This window comes from Pagrus pagrus (genome assembly GCF_965226575.1).
Source record: "Pagrus pagrus genome assembly, chromosome: 4".
Classification (NCBI taxonomy): domain Eukaryota; kingdom Metazoa; phylum Chordata; class Actinopteri; order Spariformes; family Sparidae; genus Pagrus; species Pagrus pagrus.
In genome coordinates, this window is record NC_140188.1 from 4,961,968 (window position 1) to 4,984,665 (window position 22,698).

The window sequence follows — 22,698 nt, forward strand, 5'->3', positions numbered from 1 at the left end:
GTGAGTACTGATTTTTTTTTATTATCATTGAGTAGGTAGGTGTACAGCAAGCTATAAAAGCTTTTGGAGTAGTTGTCATGTGGAAGAAGGTCACATTAAGGGTTGTTTCATATTTCAATTTGTGCTCTTTCAAAGACAGTATAATGAAGGGTTGAATGACTTTGAAACAGTTCAGTTATTTTTTAAAATGTAGATTTCTTTGTTCCCCTGGCACAAAAGTGGGAATAAATAACAATAAACTAATTAAACGACAACAAAAACCTCAGTATCGACATTTTCTATCAACCAAATTGTTATTTCAAACATCGCTTTCAGCCCACAGTTTCACAATCAGTGCATCCCTTGTCATTTTTTAATTGCTGTATTGCTACTTGTGCTTCAGTTAAAGGGCCTGAATATGTCTTTGACAGCTGATGCCCTCTCTCTCTCTCTCTAACTTCTCCCTCTCTTGATTCCCAGTAACCCTCAGCTCCATATCCTGCCCGGTGGATGCTAAGTGATTCATTGGCTCACACACTCTCTCTGTCTGATTTCTCTCACACTCGCAGGTTGCTTCGGTTGTGAGGTGGAGTGGGTTTCCAGCAGACCCCGTATGCAGTCACACTGCACTGGGTGATGGATGGCGGTGTTTGGAGAGCAGCTGCGCCTCGCAAGCACTCCTGCTCTGTGTGTTACTATCTGTGTGTATGCGAGCACATACTCCTCTTTCTCAGTGACCTACTCTCCACCTACTCTATTCATCCGCCATTCCTTTAACCTCCGCCTATCAGACACCCTCGCTAACACTCTCCAGTGCCCAGACTGGCTGCACTACAGCCATCTAGGGAGTGTGAAGGTAGGAATACACCCAATGTACCATTGATACCTTAAGTACTGAGAGGCGGTGAATTCAATTAAGCACCAACCAAGATCTGCTCGTCGACAACACGGCTATTGTGTTTCAAGGACTTTCCAAAGGAGGCAATGCTGTAATGAAATTTATTGGGATCAGTGTGAGAATTTTGAAAAATACAAATAAGTTGTTCAGCGATTAAATCTCTCATTTATTTAACCACTTAACTATGAGTCATGAACATGTGTATATGTACAAGTTTTAAGTACAACATTCACTATTAGGTGTTTCTCAGCTTATAATAAATCATAAAGTTTACGAATATTAAGGTTTTCTACTATCGAAAAACATGAAAGATGTTAAAAACAGCATTATGAATCATTATTCAAATTACCTGAATGTAGTTGTTGTCTAGGGTTAGTTCTTGACTTATACTTATAGTCCTTGTTTACAACATGAATGGTGCCATTAAAGGGTAAAAAAATCTGATTTGCCAACATAAAAGGATTATATGGAACAGATGTCCAGGAGGTAGCTGGAGGTTTGTGTAACATAATCGAATTTGCATTTAACTCCTGGGTTCAACATCCCGCTAATTAAAGAACTTTTCCCATTATCTTTAAATGTTTACCACAACAGGCAACACCTAAGCCTTAAAGCCAGTGCTTCATTACCTGCATAAGCTTTATCCTTAACTAACCTTTCATTTATGATCAAGCGGCTACAAGGAACTTTTATTTTGTGTTGATTCTGGCGGTCCCTGTGGACAAAAGCAGTATGAGCACCACCGGATCCTGTCTTCAAGATCTTGATCTGGTGAGTGTGTTTGTTATGAAAGTGAGTGAAAGAAAGATGCGATGCATTTTGATTATTATTTTTCCTTTTTCAAACACAGCTGTTAGCGATGAGGTAATGTAATTGCGGCTATGTAAGAATAATAACTTTGTTTTGGTTCTGTATTGTACCAACAGATTACAGACCAGCTTCTTTGCTCAGGCTTCAGGATTAATCAATTCATCCTCAGCCATCCATCATAAATTAATGTTTTTTTATTTTATGACTTATAATTTTATGACTCATCCAACCCGGATAAGAATAATTGTAATAACTTTTAAAAAAATATCCAATCTTCTCCCTGATGGTCTTGTTTGCTTCTGTAGGTCATAAAAAAAGCAGCAGTATTAAACGGAGACTATTTCACAACCTTAAAAAGTCCCTTGTATGTTTAGATTTGTGGTGCTGTCACAATAATTTGTAATTGTTCGGAGTCATTTCTTAACATTTCTAGAGTTCAAAGGAGTACAAAGAGCCAGAGGTGTGGTGCTCTGAAACAAGCCTGAGTTTGTATCCATTATCAGCTTATTCATAATCACAAGACTCAGCCCCCGTGATGATATCGGGATTTGTCATTGTGCGCCCTGCCCTTCGCTATATCAACATCCTCAGTCAACAGGAAAGGCAAAGTACTTTTGTCAATGTTGCTAATTAAATTCTCCACCAAAACACGGCCTTAAAACACTTTGAAGTCTACGAGGTGAAAAGTAGCTCAAAGGTCAAAATCTAAGCTAAGATAAGAAAAAGGCTCAATATATCACTGAAGTTAAATAAGTTCGACATATATAAAGTTACAGACATTAAATGTAAACTTGCCTACATGCATTGCCCCTTTTCAGCCTGAAGCTGCTGCAGCTTTGTTTTAGAGACAGCCTACCGTGCATGCTAACCAACAACCGGGTTACACATCTGCTGCTCACTGTTTTTACCATTCCAGACATAATAATAAAAAAAAAAATCTCTAAAATAATCCTCTGCTGTTTGACAAAGACATCATGCTGCAGGGATTAAAGTGCCAGGGAACAAAAATCACATTCATTTGCAGAGTCATTGTTTGGGGACAGGAAACACGGACGGATTGTGGCTCTGCGACTGAGCCTTTGCGTGGATAGATGGGATACAGCACATCCCATCTCTTTCTCTTTTTACACTGAGCTCCTTCCTCACCGCTTGCATTATTCATATAAACCTATTAACTTGACATGACTGCTGGTCTGGCCTTTTTAATCATATCCTTCAAGACATAGCCCCTCTCCCTTTGGTCTTCTTTTTGATTCTACTATAATTAATGTGTACCGATGAATATAAGGCAAAAACTCGTTGGTGTTCATGTCTGTCGAACACTACATGACATCGCAAATAATTAATAATTCAAAATCACTCTTCATTGCACAAGATATGGCAGAGACGGCCGACGAATAATGGGCTGCAGAGGTGAGGCGCGGTGAGGTGGCAGAGGCACGCCGTGGCTCGTAGCATACGATCAGAGCCCTCCAATTAAGCCCCTAACATGCTCCATTACATAATTAAGCAGAAGCCCTCTCAATCGCCTCCTTCTAGCCAACACCTTATGTTTATCTCTCCTCCTCCATCTGTCTCCTCTGTTCTCCCAGTTCAGGCTCCTCATTTGCAACCCAGCAGAGCAGCAGAGAAGGCACACGTAATTTGATGGGGCATGAGAGTGCAGACCTTTAACAATGATGACAAAAAAATGTGCAAGAACAAGCAATGAAGCTATTCAATTATTTCAGCGCAGGTAATGGGATTGTTTTAATTAAATGGCAGTCATGGCACTGTTGCTGAATCATAATGAGGGGTCTTAGGTTGCTGATGGACGCAGCGGCCGGCCACAGTGAAGACAGGAGCACAGAGGCTATGAGATGTGGCAGGTATTTAGAGGGAAACAGCTTCTGGATGTTAAATGAGGGGGGAATTTTGGAGACTGATTGTGCATGTGAAGCTCTCTCATCTGTATTCAAGTCTCAGCCACCGAGTGGCTACTCCAGTTGTGGTGTTTGCTGTCCCATGAATTTCCCAAAAGCCTCCTCTTTGCGTTTGCCAAAAATTCTCTTGAATGGTAGCCCATTTCACAGTCCGGTGGAACTGCTAATAGCTTTTTCATCTCGGAAAGCGGCACAACTCAATCAGCAAGAGGTTTTTCGGACAGAGGAAGGGTGCCGGAAAGTGTTTGCAGCACAGAGGAAGATGTTTTTTCCCTTCCTGACATAGCTTTACAAGTACAGAGAGGAGCCTTGTTTCAGAACTCTATTTCTCTGTTACTGCAATCCTCAGAGGCAGCAGGAGTGTACTGTGTTCTTGTAAGTTAGGGAACACAGAGGCCTGAAGAGTCGGAGGCTCTATCTGACATTTAATAAACCAGAATATAGCCATGTTGCCACTGCTGATTACAGTGATGCTGCAGGAGACAGAGGAGGCAGAGAGGTGTGTATGACAGCACGGGCGAATGGTGAAATGGGGAGTAATAAAGCAGGCCTCCTCACAGACCTCCCTCTCGCTGACCCTGTGTGTCTGTGTAAGTTTATGGCCACTGTCTGAGGGGGGAAATAAGATTGTGCTTTATTGCTCAACAAGCCTCCCCAGCAATAATAGCATCCCCCCACTTCGCCATCCGTTCCGAGAGACATTAGCTCCTATCCGGTGAGGATCTGCTCAATCTGCAGCTCAAGGCCAGGATTAACTGAATCAGACTCCACTATTGCTCTATGTCATCTCTGCCTATGGCTAAGAAGTATTGTAATCTCTTCTTCCTTTACGTTGAACTAAGGGCCAACACAGATGAGGGTGGACGATGGATAACACCTGATATGAAGGACCACTCACGGCCCTCAGAGTGGTTTCCCCCAGCCCTTGAACTACTTATAAGTGTGCTGCACAAGCTTACCTAAGCATTTGTAAGGCACCACAATGTGGGCGTGTCCTTTGCACACCTTCTTCTCCTTCTTGCACCAGTTCTCGATACGAATTGGCTGGTTGGCTTCCACCACATTTGTGATTTGCAGCTCAGGATACATCTGTTGGAAGAAGAAGAAGCAGAAAATGTATATGAAATAATGAGAGAGGTATTTTCTATGTGTGTGTGTGTGTGTGCGAGAGAGGGAAGGTATGATAAGTGGAGCTTCGATGGGATCCTTTAATCCACACTTTATACTCTCTAGATGCCATCTGCTCAGCCATGAAAGAGCGTGCAATTTACGCTTTCCCCAAATGCCATCAAAATGTCATCAATAAATGCAACTGAAGCTTGTGGGGAAGGCTGCTTGAAAATATACAGCCGTGCTTTTTTTCCTTGGACGGCTGCATAATAAACCGTGACAGTAATACCAGCAGCCTCTTGGGTTTGGAGATATAGAAGGAGGGAAAAGTAAATAAGAGCGAGGATATCCATATCGTTGAAAAACACGTCCTTTGTTGTAGAGAAAGTTAGAGAAAATGACAGTCACTGGGTTTGCTAATTGAAATGCCGCCCGCTATACTCTTTCATGAATAGCTCAACGGTCTCTTTAATGACAAATCACAGTGAAAATGAAACTTTTTACAGCTCACTAACTGAATTTAACCTATTCTCACCTCGTAGACCTATTCAGCAATACATTTCACATATTATACTTTTTATCTTGTATTATTGTTTAACTCCTCTACATCTTACATCGTTGTTTCATGAACTATAAAGCTACTCAGCTAAACCGAAATGTTCTCAACAAACCAGGTATAATCTTCGGTTGACATGCTAATCCAGGACAGGGTGATGCAGAATTTGCGCTAATTTTGTTTTAAAAGAAATGAACATTTTGGGAAATATGTTCAATCACGTTCTTCCTTCAAGTTTGAAGATTTCTAATATCTGTTCGTTATATGCAAAGCTACTGCCAATTATCTTAGCTTAGCACAAAAACTGAAAACAGGTGAAAACAGCTAACATAGCCTCGTTTAAATGTAACAAAATCTGCCTAACAGCGCATCTAAACACATTATATCGCATTCATTTTGTCCAGTGGTTCTCAAAGCTACGGCTGCTTGAATATAATTCATGTGATGACATCAACAAACAATATTGCTCTGATGCTTGAAAGGCTATATCGCAAACCTGAACCAACTCTAGACTGTTTTGTTAGTAGCTTCCCCATTAATGATTTATAGAAGTAACATCCGCCGTTGCCAGGGTGTGGAGGCATGACAGAAAAAGTTTGAAAACCACTGATTTAATCTGGAGCTTCATATTTAGCTTATGGACATGAAAGTGGTTTGGATCTTCTCATCTGAATCATGAAAGTGAATAAGCGTTTTCCCAAAACATCAAACTATTCTTTCAAGTACATTCTCAGCAATTATAATAACGACATGTCCTGCGTGGAGCAAAAGCAAATACAACCACAGCAAATGTGCAAAATAATCCCATGAAATTATGAAATCGAAATAAAAGAAATGAACGATTCAAAATCAACAAGACAAAATCGAAAAACCTAAAATTCTCACGTGACAAACCCTTCGTCACATCGAACTCAGAGAGGAACATTAAAGATGGATAATGGCACCTCTGTACATGGCTGAGCACCTCCACTCTCAGTTCTCCCTTAAGTCATTTAATTTGCCCCTTTTACACAGGCTCTTCAAGTCGGGAACGTTGTAGTAATGAAAGGTGCAAAGACAGAATGAGTAAAATCTTGTTAACGTGTCGTGTGCAACTTACCACCAGGGATTTAAAAAGAAGCAAAAACAACCAAAGCTGGTGAAATGAAGGTTTTATGACTATTGATTGTAGCCGTGTTGACAACCCACTTTGTTTCTAATTGACTTTGGGTGCTTGAATTTCACCATGTGTATGAGACTGATAGGAAGGAGATTGGAGATGTGTCTGTGTCACGATGACTCACCTCCTGGCAGTACTGCAGCACACCCTCTTTGGTTCCTACACAGCTCTTGGTTCCGGATGGGTCGGGTTCCCAACGGCCGGTCTGAATGTTGACATGCATGTTGAGCTTTCCACAGAACATCGCCACCTGTGGCTCGGCCACAGCAAACCCTGTGCCCGCATTGGCTGCTAGCGCCTGCAGAAACACAAAGAGAAAGAGAGAAATGACGGTTAATGCACTCAATCATTATAGAGCCCATTAAAGCTGGGGAGTATTGTGGCTGACAGACTTGAGACACGGTCTGCCCACTCGCTTTTCTCATAAATTTCGTTATGAGCCTGACACAGGAGCCTGCTGTGAAGTCTGAACACATAAAGCAGTTTCCGCTCATGTACTGCAATGGATAGCTGAACTAACTAGATGTGATGAAGCAACATCAGAACGGCTGTCAACGCTTGGCTGCTACTGCGAATCAGTGCAGAGGCAAATTAAATGCACCTCGGGAATGTTTGGCTAAGATGATGGTTAAACGAGTAGGGGTTTGATTGGATTTGTGTTTTTGTTTTTTTTGCTCGGATGCCCATTGAGTGACTGAGAGGCTGCACACAGAGAGCAAGAGAGAAGGAAGTTACTGCAGTCCGTCATGCCTCACAAACCAGGACATTCCTGTTTGAGGGCAGAGCTACGCTCATCCAGGCCTCCCGGGACCAGAATCTTTCGTCAAAGGATGGATCATTTATCCTTCGAAGTAAATACTCGTGCTTCCTGAGCCACTATCAGCTCTGTTGTACAGACACATAAGAACAACAACATAAATGATCTAATTAAAATGTGTAGAGAGATAACACAGAATTTGTTAAAAAACAAATTCATAGGTATTCCTAGCAGAATACCTCATCTTTGTTTACCTTCCAGCCCTATGATCATGAGAGGAAATCTGCTATCTCCCCCCCTGTTGTCCTTCCTGCCATCTTTTACTGAACCCTGCAGTTCTTCCATCGGCAAGCAGGAAATAGGAACACCCAGTCTGCCCGTCCTTCTCTGAAAATAACTTTATACCACTCACTATAGAAAATGGACACCAACTGTCCCAAACCACTGTGTAATCAGCTTCCACATGATTGCCTTTCAGATGACACGGTGCACTGCTAGCATCAGTCAGCTCATCAGCTCCTCATTGAGACAATAAGTCACGGCCTGCTACCACTCGCCTGATGCTAGGGGTGTCACAGCACGGGAAACTCTAATGAATCAGAGAGGCGATGTAGCTGTGCATGCCAAACCATCCCAAAACACACACTAGGGAGCTTCCAGACAGGAAGTGGAACGGAACTGATCCGCTCTTGATTGTCATAATGTCATCAGGCTGAGTAAACAGGCTTCAGCCCCAGAGAGAGATCAAGGGAATGAGCGAGCGCTGTTGGACTCGGATGTCTGACCATTTGCCGGGTCCTCAGCTTTGAGGAGACGTACGCAGAGGTGTCCTCTGCAGCGCACAGCCCAAGGAGAAAACAGCTGAAGAGGGAGACTTGAGTAGCAGCGTGTTAGACAAAGCTCTCCGTCTAATTCTGCGCAGGCTCTCGGGCTGATAATAGGCGCAGAACAGAGTAGAGTGAGGACAAAACAAGTGCTGTGTAATCAGCAGTTGGCTGTAGCGTGTGATGAGCTGCAGAGCCAGCCAGAGCTGAGTCTGCTGCACGCATACACCAACACACATAAACTGAGCACAGCCTCAGCCATACACACATACGTACACTCAGCCCAACAAAGCATTCATTCAGCCACACCGGCACAAGCGAGCAAACACACACCGGACTATCTTGATTTGGTCCTAGAGGCACAACATCTTTAGATTCAACCTCATTTCCCCTCCATCTCCACATCTTTGTCCTGCTCCTCCACTCCTCCCTCTCTGCACCATCACAGGCTTGTTTGCTCTCCTCCCTCTCATTCCTCCCTCTCATTCCTTTGTGAGATTGGCTCGTGGTGTATGAGAAGCAGAGAGGTGGGGTGGAAATGAGGGAAGCAGAGAAGCACATTAGGGAGGCGTTGATAGCCTGACCACAATGAGACTCTGCGGCTGTGGAAAATCAAATGTTGGGGCCTTCTCAGCACCCCGATCACTCCACTCATGTGATAAAGTCTGCAGTCACATGCCTGTAGTGCCTAAGACAAGAGACCTGCACAAAGAGAGGTGCCATGGGGGGCAGCAGAGAGCACAAGAAGTTGCGCAGAAGAAGAAATTTGTGTCGTCTATGGTCTCATCACCTGCAACACCTGAACCAGAAGGATGACTGGCATCGGACACACTACTGCAGGATAAATAATCAAGTTTGTTAAAAGTTTGGTCTCATTCTGAAACCTTACTTTGTCGTGACTCAGCCTTGGAGAACCATGACTCAGAAATTTATTCTAAGACCAGCCGAGCACACGGCTGAAGTGTCATCGTCACAATTTTTTACATCATCTAAGACCAATTTGTTCCATCGGCCATTGAAGGTCAGTGAAACGGAATCGGAAGAAGAAAAATGAGAGGAAGTAGAAGTCGACTCAGAGGGAGATCTAGTTACAGGAAGAGTTTTGGTCTTGTTTTTCATCTGACTGTGATTTGATGTAACTGAACTTCTGCTTAAAAGGTCACATGAAATAACTTTGACAGTGATTTGCTTCTGCGGTTTCTCGTGTTTCCACATGAAGCAGAAGTTCAGGGCAGGACTTCATGCCAAAAGTGACTTCACTTTAAAGTTCAAAAGTGGTGAAAGCTAAGACTACAGAATTGATACTGGCGGTAGCCCTGGAGGATCACTTGCCTTCAGGTTTAGTTAATTGATCCAACGCTGTGGTTCTTCTCACTTTTAAGTTACAGGCATCAAATTCATAGTGATTTGCGAATAAACAACACGGTTAATCAGACTGAACATGAACTATCATGTCTTCGTACTGTATTAAATAAAATATAGCTCATAAAGGATTTGTGGAGTTTTGTTTTTATGTCTATCTGACACTGCGTCTCAACCCTTTTCGAATCAGGGTTGTAATTCTGGTGCATAGAGCTGCTGATGATATTGATCCTGATGCCAACCAACACCCAGATACACACTTTGAGGCTGATGTAACTGCTGGGGCAAATTTACCCTGGTAGACCTGAAGGTTTTATAAGACGAGAAGGGTAAGATGAATCGCCCTAAGCTACGGCTGACTTACATATTACTAACTGGGATCAAGATGAGTCATCGCAACCTTTTGACAGGTTACGGGAAGAGAAAAAGAACGTGGGTGGAAAAATATACAAAAATGCATCTTTTCAATTTTATCTGACGGAGAAAGGACAAGATTATAGGGTATTTTCCATTTCATTTCATTTCTCTTGTTCATGTTCATGTTGATGTGGAGCTGTTTTGTATTAAAATATGTCTGCAGAGTGTTTTCTCAATTAACTGGTAAGTTGTTTGGTCTATTTAAATGTCACTGAATGTTGATCGGTGTTTCTAAAAGCCCAAGATGATGTCCTCAAATGTTGTGCTTTGTTCACAACCCAAAAATATCTAGTTTACTGTGACAGAGGAGTACAGAAAACTGAAAATAATCACATTTAAGGAGCTGAAATCAGAGAATTCTGACTTAAAAAATTACTCAAACCATTTAATCAATTGTCAAAATATTTGGAAATCAATTAGATAGTTGACTAATCGACTGATCGTTGCAGCCCTATTGCATTAGCTGATTGATTTGCCTGGTTTCTTATGGATATGGAAAAACTCGGATTACGGTCTTGAATGTGGCACCGACAGACACAAACTCTCAGCTACTGGAAATATACGTCGCCACACCTAACGAGTGTAACTCACCAAGCATCCATCTCTCATTACTGACTCACCATGAGATGTTATTTCATGTGTAAGTGTGAACACCTGCTGCAATGTGGAGGCTTTAGTCAGAGGGAGAGACAAAAGAGGGAGAGAGGGAGTGGAGGTAGGGGAAAAAAAAGGGAGAGGCAGTAAGACGAGGAAAGCTCAGGCAAATCGGGTAAATAGACAACGGCAGCAGGGAACGTGTGCCGATTGGCTTACGTCCCGGCTTGACATATTATTCTCAAATGAACGCAGACTGTAATGCAATAAAGAACGGCGTGAGGCAGCGTGAGCGCAGGAGAGACAGGCCTGCCACCACAGACGCTTGTCAAAAGCTGTGTGGGCTGAGGATCATTTAGCTCGTTTTCACTCTTTACAGCAAACACACACAGACAAACACACACACACACACACACACACGAGTCTGTCGCTGCATTCTCAGTCTGCCTCCAGCACACAAACACGTTTTATTAGCCTGCTCTGTGTTTCCAGCCAAGTTTCACATAAAACAAGCTGAGGCACGACAGTGCTCATCGCGAAATAACGCATGGAACATCATGCACACACAAACAAACACTCCTTTTTATCCTCGTAACGGATAAATATACCTTATGAGTCTAGATCTCTAATGAGCAACCCAAACACACACACACACATTAGCGGTAAATCTGTCTGGAAAACATTTTCCGGTCACACTTAAAGCTTGGGAGTTATGTTATTTTAAGTTACAGCTCCTTTTTACAGTTTCAATTACACTGTCCATCATTTTGTTATGCATATATACATTCAACTTGTTTTTCACTGTTGCAACATTCACAGTGTCACACTTCTATCAAAAACAATTAGAAGCACATAAGCGTGAGAGTAAGGTTTCAGTCGTTTGCAGCATTATTTCCCAGAGACTTTCTTGCAGTGTGATTGACAGGCAGCAGATTGTAAAAGAATGCACAGCTGCAGTGAAATAACGATAAATCAGAGACACTACGACGAAGCCAAATGCAGGCTTTACATTTAATTTGACAGATGATTTAGCTCAGGCAATTCTTGAGTCCGTGGAAGCAGTTTTTTTGTGCTGTACAGGAATAAAAGAGGGAAAATGGGCTGTCCTAAATGTTCTGAAAAGGAGGAAATGAAGCCTGATATCCTTCAACAATGCTGAGTGTATGCAGACACCAGCAGGAATAATAGAAAAAGGAAAGTGCATCCAAGTCTGCAGGCACAAACTTTACAAACAGGTAGTATTCTTTAATGAGGTTTTAGAAAAACCCTCCTGGGACCAGTACGGGTCAGTTATTACATGACCTACCACACAGCGTCTGGGCAAGATCCAAAGAAGCTAATCCAATCTGTGTGTGTTTGTGTGTGTGTGTAAGCGTATGAGTGTGTGTGTGGTCTCAGGTCAACCACTCAGGGCAGCATTTTTCAGCAGTGTGAGCTCAGGACACACAACGAGAGGATAGTGGGGGAAATAAATAAATGAGAGTCATAATGCTCAAATCTCCAGGGTTTGAGGCTTTGCAATGATCCTCCAATACAAGCACAGACTTTAACTTTAAAGCAGTCAAAACAAACCATAAAAAAATCCCCTGTTAACACTCTAATGAACAGGTTAGTGCAGCTGACATTTCTGACAAACACAATTTCTGCCAAATTGCCTGTGTTGCATACAAAACCAGCTCCTCTGTCAACCAGTCCATAAACCGTGCAGGCCTCACTGAGCGGTGGCAACTCGTCTAATTTTGGCAGGTATGGTGAAGCCATCGTCACAGTCTAGGCCTTATAAAAGCAGCTCCAGAACGAGGCACACGTGGGTTCCCAGATTGCTTAGTGTCCATGTGACTGTGTAGAGAAATGCTTGGCATCGTTAATCCACCTAATCCTTCCCTGTGGTGACTTAATACTTAAACAAGATAGGCACTGGTGAGAGGGCAACACACACACACACACACACACACACACACACACACACACTCACATGTACAGGATAAATTATCTATATGTTTATGGGCATAAAGTCAATATTGACTTCCGCTTCTTATTGCTTCCAATAAAAAGCCTGCATGTGTACGAGGAAACAGTGTTCACTGCAATTACCGCTAATACGTTGAGGGGAACAATTACAGCGTTTACATTCTGCTTTCAGTCTAGCACGTGCTGCTGCTGTGTGTTGTGTTTGTTGCCTCTGCAACAACTGAATTTCCCTGTGGGGTAGTTTAAAAATGCACTACATACACAATCAAATACCCAATGAAACAAAATAACTACAATATGTATGAAGGGGCAACTGATTAGGAATACTTTGCCATGTGCTCAGATTAATGGCCGTCTATTAAAACATCTCCTGAATACTTCTGGATGTTTTCAGCTGTTCTGAAATGGAGGATTGTGACATTTTCAGACCCTGTAAAAACATCATTCCTATAAGTATATAGTGGGGCAAAAGGAAATGGGGCTAAGTGAACAAAATGGATGGACTTTTGTGTTATTGTTTCTCACGTTAAAGAATTCAGAGGGCGATTTAACTCGAGTTGTATTGATTGCAATAATGCTGTCACTGCAAAGAAATGTCTTGCTCCCTGCCAACGGTATCCATGCTGTTATTTTCAAAACACAGGACTGCATGCGGTTCACTTTGCGATCACTGTGGCACCGACCAGAATCTCTGAAACAAAGACAACGATCTGTACGTTGCAGCAGAGGTTTGAACTGCTGGTGAGCATTAAAGCTCTAATCAAGTTTTGCTTATTCAGATTATGAGCTTAATGAGAGTAATACGACCTGGTTAAGATGTTTACATGAGCTGACAGTGTTAGAGCCGAGTGAGAATTACAATACATAGATTTAATGCAACATGTTATAGTGCTGACAGGTGGCGCTTTAAGAGGTCAGTTATACACAAGAAAAGCAGATATGATGACCTAAAGGGAAGCAGGATTTCTTTTTTTCTGATAGAGCACTTAACTCTTGTTTAAGGCCACAACTAGAGCAGCAATGAAAAGTCGTTCAAAAGAAAATTATTCATCACCAACTGTTGTGATTTTATAAGCAAAAGTGTCAAAATTTGCTGGTTCAAGCTTCTTAAATGTGAGGATTTGCTGCTTCTCTCCGCCATCTATGACAGAAAATAAAGAGACTTTGGGTTTTTGACTGTTTGTGTGACAAAATAAGATATTTTTAGGATGTCACTTTGGGCTCTGGGAAATTGTGACAAGGATTTTTTTATTTTATTTTTTTACACATTTTTGACATTTCACACTGAAGAACTATAATAATCTTCAGATTAATTAATAATGAAAATGATTGTTTCTCACAGGCGTTATTGTTATTTGTTATTGATTCATTCTTTTTATTTATTTTTTTAAACAAACTAATTACTTGGTCGGATGAAACAAAACATTTTTTGATACAATCCATAGACTAATAATCTCAGAGATATTGAGAGAAGCAGTGACTCCATTCATTTGAGAAACTGGATTCAGAGACTTCAGGACATGTTTTCAACAGTTTCGTTTGGACAATGACTGAAAGATCACTTGATTATGAAAAAATAGCTTTCTGACTATTTTCTCTGGTCAATCAACAAATCATTTCAGCTCTTATTTAAATACGCTTTCCTGTTCAATTCTGTGACTTTTTTAAATTAGTATTATTATTATATAAATTTCTGTCCATTACAGAGCAGAGGATGCTTTTCTGCTCAGAGATGGATGTCAATACAAATATACAAAATACTTCATTTATAACCCTTTATCTATCAATATCCACACACACACACTCACACACACACCCCCCAAATGAGGCTGTGTGTCATTGTTGTGGTTTCTCCCAGCGGTGAAGTCGTGGGAAGGCCAGGGCCTGATTCACCAACACCATCACTACACACAAACAGTTCAGCAGCAATAGATAGCAGATTAGGGGGGGAGGCCATTCAGCAACAGAGGGACAGTGACATTTTCCCACTGACCAAACACCTCCACCACCTCCCACCCTCCAAAGGGCAGACAGTAAAAACAGACTAATAAAAAGGAAAAAAAGGTGTCATGTTCTTCGACTGTGAATCAAAAGGGCAACCCCTCACTGCAATGCAAATGAGCTCCTGTGTCTCCGTGAAATGGCCTTTTGTCTCCACCATTTGAAGTGTCCCAAGTCTACTCTGGAATTGCCCTATGAGTCACCGCTCCAACCCACAGCGTGAAAAACACCCCCGCCGTTTAGGGAGACAGTGGCGTCCAGTCAGTTCCACTCTGCCTCCAAAGAAAAACAACCTCAAGCTGTGAAATTTACAGTTTCACGTAAACTCTGTGTGGCATCCTTCTTCCCGCTTTAAAGAGACGTCACTCACGTTCCACTTCTTCACTTGTGTCTCTTCTTTTAAATCTGTGAACAATCTACTTTGTTCCCATATCAGATGTTTTCATGCAGTTTCAACACACGTAAGTCGTGTGAAAACTTACCGAACGCATTCAAGGAAACCATGAGATTAGTTTGTAAGCTTGTGTGTGTCTCTGAGTTTGAAGTGACAAGGAGATGCTCCACAGAAAGCTGAACATCATGTTTCTGTTCACTAGCGGTCACCTCTGCGGGGCTCATTAACCTCCCATCAGTCATAGCCAGACGGGCCGGACAGGAGAGGAAAGTACGCTGTTCCTTCTGCCCCGAACTGTCACAGGGGAGTGGAAAAACACCACACACCCAATGCCCACCATGACAGACGGTGGCACGGCCATGACACGCCGGTACCAGCCCCGGTTCAGACGGTAAGCCTATTTGTAATCCTTTCCGCTCAACCTGTGCTTGATTGAACATGCCTTTGTTATTAAGACTGTGTGGAGCTGTACCAATGTGTGAAACAATGGAAATACCACTGACACAACCATGTCCTGTATTTCCTTTCAGGTCTCCGGCCAACTAAACAATATTCAGAGGGGAAACGGAGGTAGGAGAGTTCAAAGGGAAGTACCTGAGAGTACATTTCTACCTGTGTAACTCTTGAGACTGGTGCTCTGCTTTTACATTAACCTCCTGTGGTGAAAACATATCGTATCAGGCAGAAGTGTTCATGGACACGGTGATGTTTTCAAGTTTTATTCACGTTAAGTTTGGTCTCGTTCACATCTTCATTCCTCACTCTCTGCGACAGGCGACCAAATTAAATGCACCATTAATAAAATTACAGATTAATCTCGGTTTGAACATTGATCAAATCATTTGGGATAATGTAAGTACACAATAATCAACCGAATACAAAACAAAGGTGAAGTAATTTTTAGACATTTTAATGCAAAAAATATTACATTGCATCTTTAAATCCCGTCTAAATCTCTTTGATTCCCGTCTCAAACAGGGTTTTGGCATTTGTGTCCACCTTTGCTTATGAGGGTAGATGGAGCAGGGTTGTGTATTAACTGCACAGTTAATTACATCCAGCTTTGTGGTAATTATTTACTGGTGTTAATATTCTACATGTTCCACCTTGAAATGCACTTGACTAATAGTTTCCAAGAGAAGCTATGATTGAGCTGCGACTGGATCTCACTGAGCGCCACCCTGCCGTCGCCATGCTCAGCGAAGGGCGATGAACAGAAGCGAGACGTGTTCGTAATTAAGCTCCGGCTAAAAAGATGTGTAGCAGCTCGCTGGTTGCAGGGTAACAGTTTGTGGTGATTGAGTGGCACAGGTCTGCCTGTGTGTCAGGGGGAGATAACATGGCCTCTCTCCAGCTTTACAGCCAACAGACGTGAATGACGACTTGTTCAAATGGCCCATCACTATGGAAACCTTCTACAAAAGCATCCCAGCTATTCACACAGAGGAACATTGAGGCTGCAGAAGAAAAAGAGGCAGAGGGAAAGAGAGAGAGGGAGAGAGAGAGAAGGGAAAAGGCGAGGGCAAAAGAGAGAAACAGATTGAAGAAGTGGAGCAGGGAGGAGGAGGAGGGAGAAGAAAGCGGGGAGATAGATAATCAGAAGCTCACAGCGACAGAGCGAGAGGACAGGAAGGAGAAAAAAGAGGAGGGGAGATTCGATAAAGGGGGAAAAATAATGGAGAAAGAGGGAATGAGGCCACAGTTGTGAGAGACTGGCATATGAGACAGTGTGGCAGAGGAGATGGGAGGCGTACTGTCGAAGGCTGTGTGAACAGCACAGAGGACAACACTCACAACAACAGCTGCTCTGCCCTGTTTGGTGCATTCAGCAACACCGTGTCCTTGTGTGCAAACACGAAAATGACCCTCAGCTCCATAGGCTCGCACAAATCTCCCCTGACACACACATACATAGCAGACATACAGTACACAAAGCTATGTCTGTGCTCAGTCCCCTCCTCAACAAAATAAACTGTGCCCATTGCCATGGCAGTGTGCATCAGTGTGTTCAGCAATGTCGCTCCCCATGATGAGCAGACACTGCGCCAACTGCCGCTGGTTTCTGTTAAAATATTTAGCAGACAGTAAGTCACAGCTTGAGCTCTGGGATGCATCACGATCAGAGAGAATGAAAGTAACCGGTGGTAGATATTTTAGGATGAGTTACAGCAGGTGAGTGTCGCACAGAAGGACTCCAGGTGAGCTTGGGTGAAAGTCGGTGTACAGCCAAGTTGACAGTGTGGTGACTGCTTCTGCGATTTTATGTGAGCAGGTTAAGTGTTGAGGCTGACATTTCTCTCAAATGTACTATTCACCATGTGACTGGGACACAACAGGAACAAGAGTCAACAGCAGCGTGAGGGAAGTCAAAATACTCTCTTGTAAAGGAATAAATAACCGTCTCTACAGTCCTAATTTTCACTTCACTAAATTCAAGAATAAAAACACATCTTGATGAAAATGTCAGCCAGAGATCAAATGTCTGGTCTTGGTTGTAACTGCACCAACTCAAGCTCCTTGATTAAATGCTCAATTCTGTTGCATTATTCATCTGCATAGATAGAAACAAGGTTGATGAAACAAGATGAACACAGGATTAGATCTACACTACACATTCACTTGAAAGTAAATGTATCAACCCTGAGGTGTATGATTCTGTGACAGGATCAGTCAGGGTGAAAACAAGCGAAACTGGAGTTCCTGGTAGCGTCTGTACAGTCAGTCCAAGTGTTTTGTGGCCAGAAGCAACCGACTGTAAAACCACTTCAGCTGTCAAAGTGAATCAAAATTCAAATTCACATTTTATTGGAGATAACGCAATTGGTCCAACTTTGAAAAACAGGGTTTCACATACAAATGTAATGCTTTTTTAACACAAATCATCTTGTTCTTTCTCAAACCTTCCAGGTAAGTAAGGAAAGGTAAGTAGTGGTCCCATGTAGAGGAAGGTTTCATGTAGGAATATGGCTATTAGAGTGAGTTAGGTTAATCTACATTTTGCCAACGGGTAAGTCAAGCATAAACAAAAACAGTGTTAAGTTCAGTACTCGTTTAAGGGCCTGCAAACAACCTGAACAAAGTTACTTCATTCATCCACAAACCCTTTCCAGGAGCCAGCCGTGAGGATGTACTTAGTATTTTTCAGCTCCACAACACATGCTGTCATATTTCAAATAGTTGGAAGGTGAGGTACAAGGGTATTAAAATTTCAAGTAGCAGCGCAGCGAGAGGGTGGCACAAGGCAAAGATCTCAAGTGTTTTAGTTTCAGGCACCTGAAGCACTTTTTTAACAAAGACAAAAGTATGTGATTCATGTTTGCTCTTGAATGTCCTGGCTTAAGTAGTCCAGTTCGAGCATTTCAGACAAACTTGCGTGTGTGTCTACCAGCTATAGTTGAGAGTTTGCTTAGGAATAAAATCACCCTACCATATTTACACAAAGCTTCCAGAGATATCCGAATTTAGCGCTGTCAAGCAGCAGGGGCCCTGTTAGTGGGCTTTCACAGTCACTTCACATTTTCAGGCGAAGCCTGAAAATTCATCTCTTCAAGAAGAACCTCATGTCACCCTCTCACTGCTCAATCATATCCTCTCTCTCTAATCTTTCTCCCCTGCTTGCTATAAATTGCTCTCATACAAATGCCTTTGACATTGCTCTTTAGCTCATATTTCCTCTGCACGTCTCACTTAACCGATCATTGTATTATCATAAGAATATTGTTGGGGCACGGTCGCTCTCACCCCTGTGGGCAGCTTTTAATCGTTTTGATCTCTTAATTATCCTATGTGTTCATTTTAAGTGGCCGTGGACAAGAGTGTCAACTAAAAGCCTGCCCTTTAAATGTAAATGTGGTGAAGTGAAGAGATACTAGGCCAAGAGAAGAGAAAAACACTGTTAATTAGAGCAAAGTACTTTTTTTCTGTCCTGTGGCACACTGCCTTTTCACTGGGGAGAAGGTGCTTCTGGGCTATTTATAAGTGGCTCCAGTTGGTGGGCCAGTGGGGTCTTGTCTTCCAGGCCTGCCCACACCAACAGACCATGTTCACAGAGAGAGAAATAAACACTCGAAACATGAAGCAAACGCTACAGTTTTTGGTTAAGTGGTCTCATCCTAATTAGAAACATATTTCATATTAAGGTTTTGTAATTGAGAGCTCGGGGGGGATTTTCAGCCAAAACAAATCTAAAGGTAGTATAAAAAAGGCAATAACCTGCTCATGTGGTATTCATTTAGGGATTTAAAGTGATTCTGATGTGCAGTGGTTTGCTGTCACAGCAGTTTCTCACTGTATCGTGATTTTATGGTGGGAAGTGCAAGACCCTAGAAAAATCTATGTATTTCGTGAACCTAGTTTTGACCAAGAAACATGAGCCATGTCAATGCAAATCATGTCATTTTTGTTTTGGTAATGTCTGTAAATTCACATAATTCTGATGAGTTTAAAAAAGTGCAATTCATTCACTATTATACAACCGTCATTTGGGGGATTTACTGATGTTGTCACTTGTGTTAAACTCTGTTGTAGGCCGAGGGTTGTGTCTGCTGCCATTGTGTCTCTGAGCCTACAGACACATCTTTTCAACTGCCAGTGATGAGTTCATTGCTGTTAAAACAGCAAGGGACTGTTGTTTCGGTGAGTGTGTGTTGCTTCAGGTACTCAGGAGACATGAAACGTGATTCAAGAAGTCCAATTTAAGTAGTAGATCTATTTGAAGTTTCCAGATGCCAGAACACTGCACAGCGGGTTTATTTTACAACTCTAATAAGTTATTGCTGCAGCAGTTATTTATCTTTTGTTGTAACAACCACAAGGTAATCAGAAAAATATGCCAATTGCGTTAGAAAAGGGATCTACCAAGAATGGGCGATTGCATGTATTTAATTAGTAGCTGCAAGTCCTTGCCTGATGAATTGCGCATTCACGTGTTGTCAGACTAGTCAACTGGGAAAGCACCCCTCAGTCAGAAAATGTTGGTACATGACTTGGCGACTTTAACGTCATATACGCAGAAACATGGCAAACTAAAGTAAATGATTAGTTGATGACATTTCAATAATTAGTTAGTTGCTGTCCATGTGACCTAGATTAGTTAGAAAAGTTATTTATTAGCATTGGCCCTTATAAAAAGTCAGGTTAAGCAATATGTTAGTGGTTGTGCAGAAGACTATAAAAGCTTTTGCAGGACGACCTTGTGTTTTTTTTTTTACTGAACCCTCTGGATTGGATCCCACACGGCGCTGAAAGATCGGCCTCATTGAAACAAACAGAGGTGATGCCTTTTGTAATTCAGGGCTAAAGCAGTTCAGAACTCAGACTAACAGTTGTAATTGCAGCAGGAAGGACACAAACCCTCACCTTTTCCCACCTGTGAACACGATTAATAGCATTTGTCGCCGTGCACACAAAAGGTATCTACTGGAGAGAGGTAGGGAGTTTAGCCGATCAATTGAAGTTCAGTTGTGTTTACTTGTTCACAAACCACACAAGTTTCCCTGGTCACTGAGGTCGAGTAAGATAGAGACTTTAGGGCTCTTGTGTTTTGCTTTCACTGTTACTGCACAGTCAGATTAATCAGATAAAGTCTTTGTGGGAGACTTCACAGAAAACCTGTTATGTTCCTGGAAGGGAGGTTTTACTGCATGACTGTTTTTACAGAGAGACAAACCAAAGAGCCCATTAACTTGTGCAAAGTGCAGCTCAGATATTTATAACGTAGGTCCGACTGACCAAAGGGCAGCCAGTCATGGGAAAAAACGCCTGTTGGTGTGGACAGCTAAGCCACTCTATGACATCACAGGCCAAAGGTCCTCACTTCTCCCCATTTTAATCCCTTCCCCTTCCCTCGCTTCACAGTGTTTTTCCCCCTCCGACACATTTTCTGAGACACCCAGCATTGTCAGTACTGTGCAGTTTCGGCATCTTTGTCTCAGCTGTTATCTGCGGCGTCAGTCAGACAGACAGACAGACAGAGCTGCTGCTCAGATGCCTGCTTGTGAGTGCCTGATGGTCGACATCAGGATGCCTGCTGCATCTTGTGTTTCATTATTCTTTTATTCTGAGGCCAGGGGCTTCCAGTGAAGCGAGGAGCGCCGGGCAGCACAGGAGCAGGAGGGGACCAAAGAGCCGTTTCCCCCACGGCCCCTCTTGACACAGATTTTAGACTGCACACATCTCCCTAGAATATTTCTTCTCCCTTCACACACAGCTTGAGGGTCATCGACAGCCATCATAATATTGCATTTGGTTTTCCCTGCCTACCTGGTTAGATTAGGTAAATACAGAGCAGATTGGTTTCTAGCTGGCTAGAGAGCAGGAGGCAGAGAGAGGACAGGGGATGAGGAGGAAGCAAGGGAGCAAATTTGTCTCAGTTCTGCTCAGGGTGTACTATTTGCAGCATATGCTGCCAGATTTAGGAAGAGACTTGTCAAGCGATAGCATGGGTTGACTACAGCTTCCTCGTTAGTCCAATCACTGTCAAGAGATGTCGGGAACAAGGCAAGATATGCAGGAGCAAAGATGAAGAGGGAAGGCAGGACAGAAGTGTGAAACAGGCAGTCTGCAGCTCGTTCTCACTCCCAACACTTAAATAAGGCTGCTTTGTCAGTGGCTTCAAACTATGACGCTGTAGGTACCCCCGTAGGGTAATTTCTGGAGGCACCCCGCTAGCATAGTAGTATAAAGACCAAGAAAAATCTGCAACAGGAAGAGATCATGGTGGTTGGGTGGGTCAGACACAAGACTTTTACCCAGGAGATGCAACTTGGAGTCCCATGTGATACCAAAAGTCACAGTTGAATTTTTTATGCAACTTACAAATCAAAACTTACGTACTCAAATCAACTGAAAAGTTTGTCTGCAGATAACTCATAATGTTTTCCTAAACCTAACCCAACTACGACTGTTCGACCACATTCACAGTCCAAAACTAACATGTGATATGTTTGTATGACGTTGCAGATTTAGCGACTCTGACTTTAGTGAACCCTGTACATGCAAAAGTGAAACTAGACGGGTCCGAACAGTGTCATAGTCTGAAGCTGAGGGCCGCTGGCCAAAGGTCCTGTGTTTGATAAGTTGGAAGTGAGAAAATGTTGCACCATGCTATCTGTTGCTGAACTATCTTAATAATTATCCATCATAAAAAAATGATATGCTTCTCTCTCCTGCGTTGACTTTTACAGACCTGAGTTTCCACAACAGCTTTATAAAGAGGAATAAAAATGGCACAAGGCTCTTTTATATTGTTGATTGCTACTTAATTGCTTTCATTTGAACTGAGGGAGTTTATTAGAGGGGTAACTGAATTTGAGTCTCAAATATCACAAATGCAACTACAACAAAATAAGCAAAAAAGGTGTGTGCTGGTGTCTGTTGAAAGGGTTGCTGTATACACATTAAAATCAGTCAACAGAGAAATAACCGATAACTGTGTGCTGCAGGGATAAAGAGATAATTACACCGAGGGTTTTACCCGGGGCTTGTTGTTTAGTTGCTAAGCTACGCAGGTGCATGATTGCATAAATAAGGCGCTGGAGTGTAAAAACTATTTCTTGCAGGAAGAAGATAATTGCTTTTCATTTTGCGCTAATGACTCAAGGACTGTGATGATTGAGGTCGATTTTCAGGTGAGTTTTTTCTGCAGCAGCCTCACAGCTGCATGGAGTTTTTGAGCACGTCTGCGTCTTCTGTAGAGCTCCTGTCAGTACAATCACCCATTTTTTCCCCTTCTGTCCACTAAAAGCTCTCTGCATGAGCAATCCTCCATCTCCCTCCTTTCATCTCTATTCCCTTTGAGCACTCTGGACAACTCTCTGTGCACCCATCTCCTCTTGCCTCCACTATCTCTATACATTTTACCTCGCCACCTGATTCTCTCCCTGAGCCATGTGAGCCGGCGACCCTCTCAACCCTCTCTATCCAGGCTTACCGTCCACGTGGCCT

The 22,698-nt window shown here is 42.5% G+C and overlaps 1 protein-coding gene across 5 annotated transcripts in view; it reads right to left on the reverse strand.

The window, feature by feature from the left end:
- Positions 1–22,698, reverse strand: part of aplp2 (amyloid beta (A4) precursor-like protein 2) — a 61,234-nt gene that overhangs the window by 25,203 nt on the left and 13,333 nt on the right. For all 5 annotated transcript variants that reach the window (XM_084352117.1, XM_084352116.1, XM_084352114.1 and 2 more), the window contains exons 2-3: positions 6,559–6,732; positions 4,569–4,698 (exon numbers count right to left, since the gene is read on the reverse strand). In XM_084352117.1, the coding sequence (XP_084208243.1) occupies positions 4,569–4,698; positions 6,559–6,732 (304 nt within the window). The remainder of the gene's footprint in view (positions 1–4,568; positions 4,699–6,558; positions 6,733–22,698) is intronic.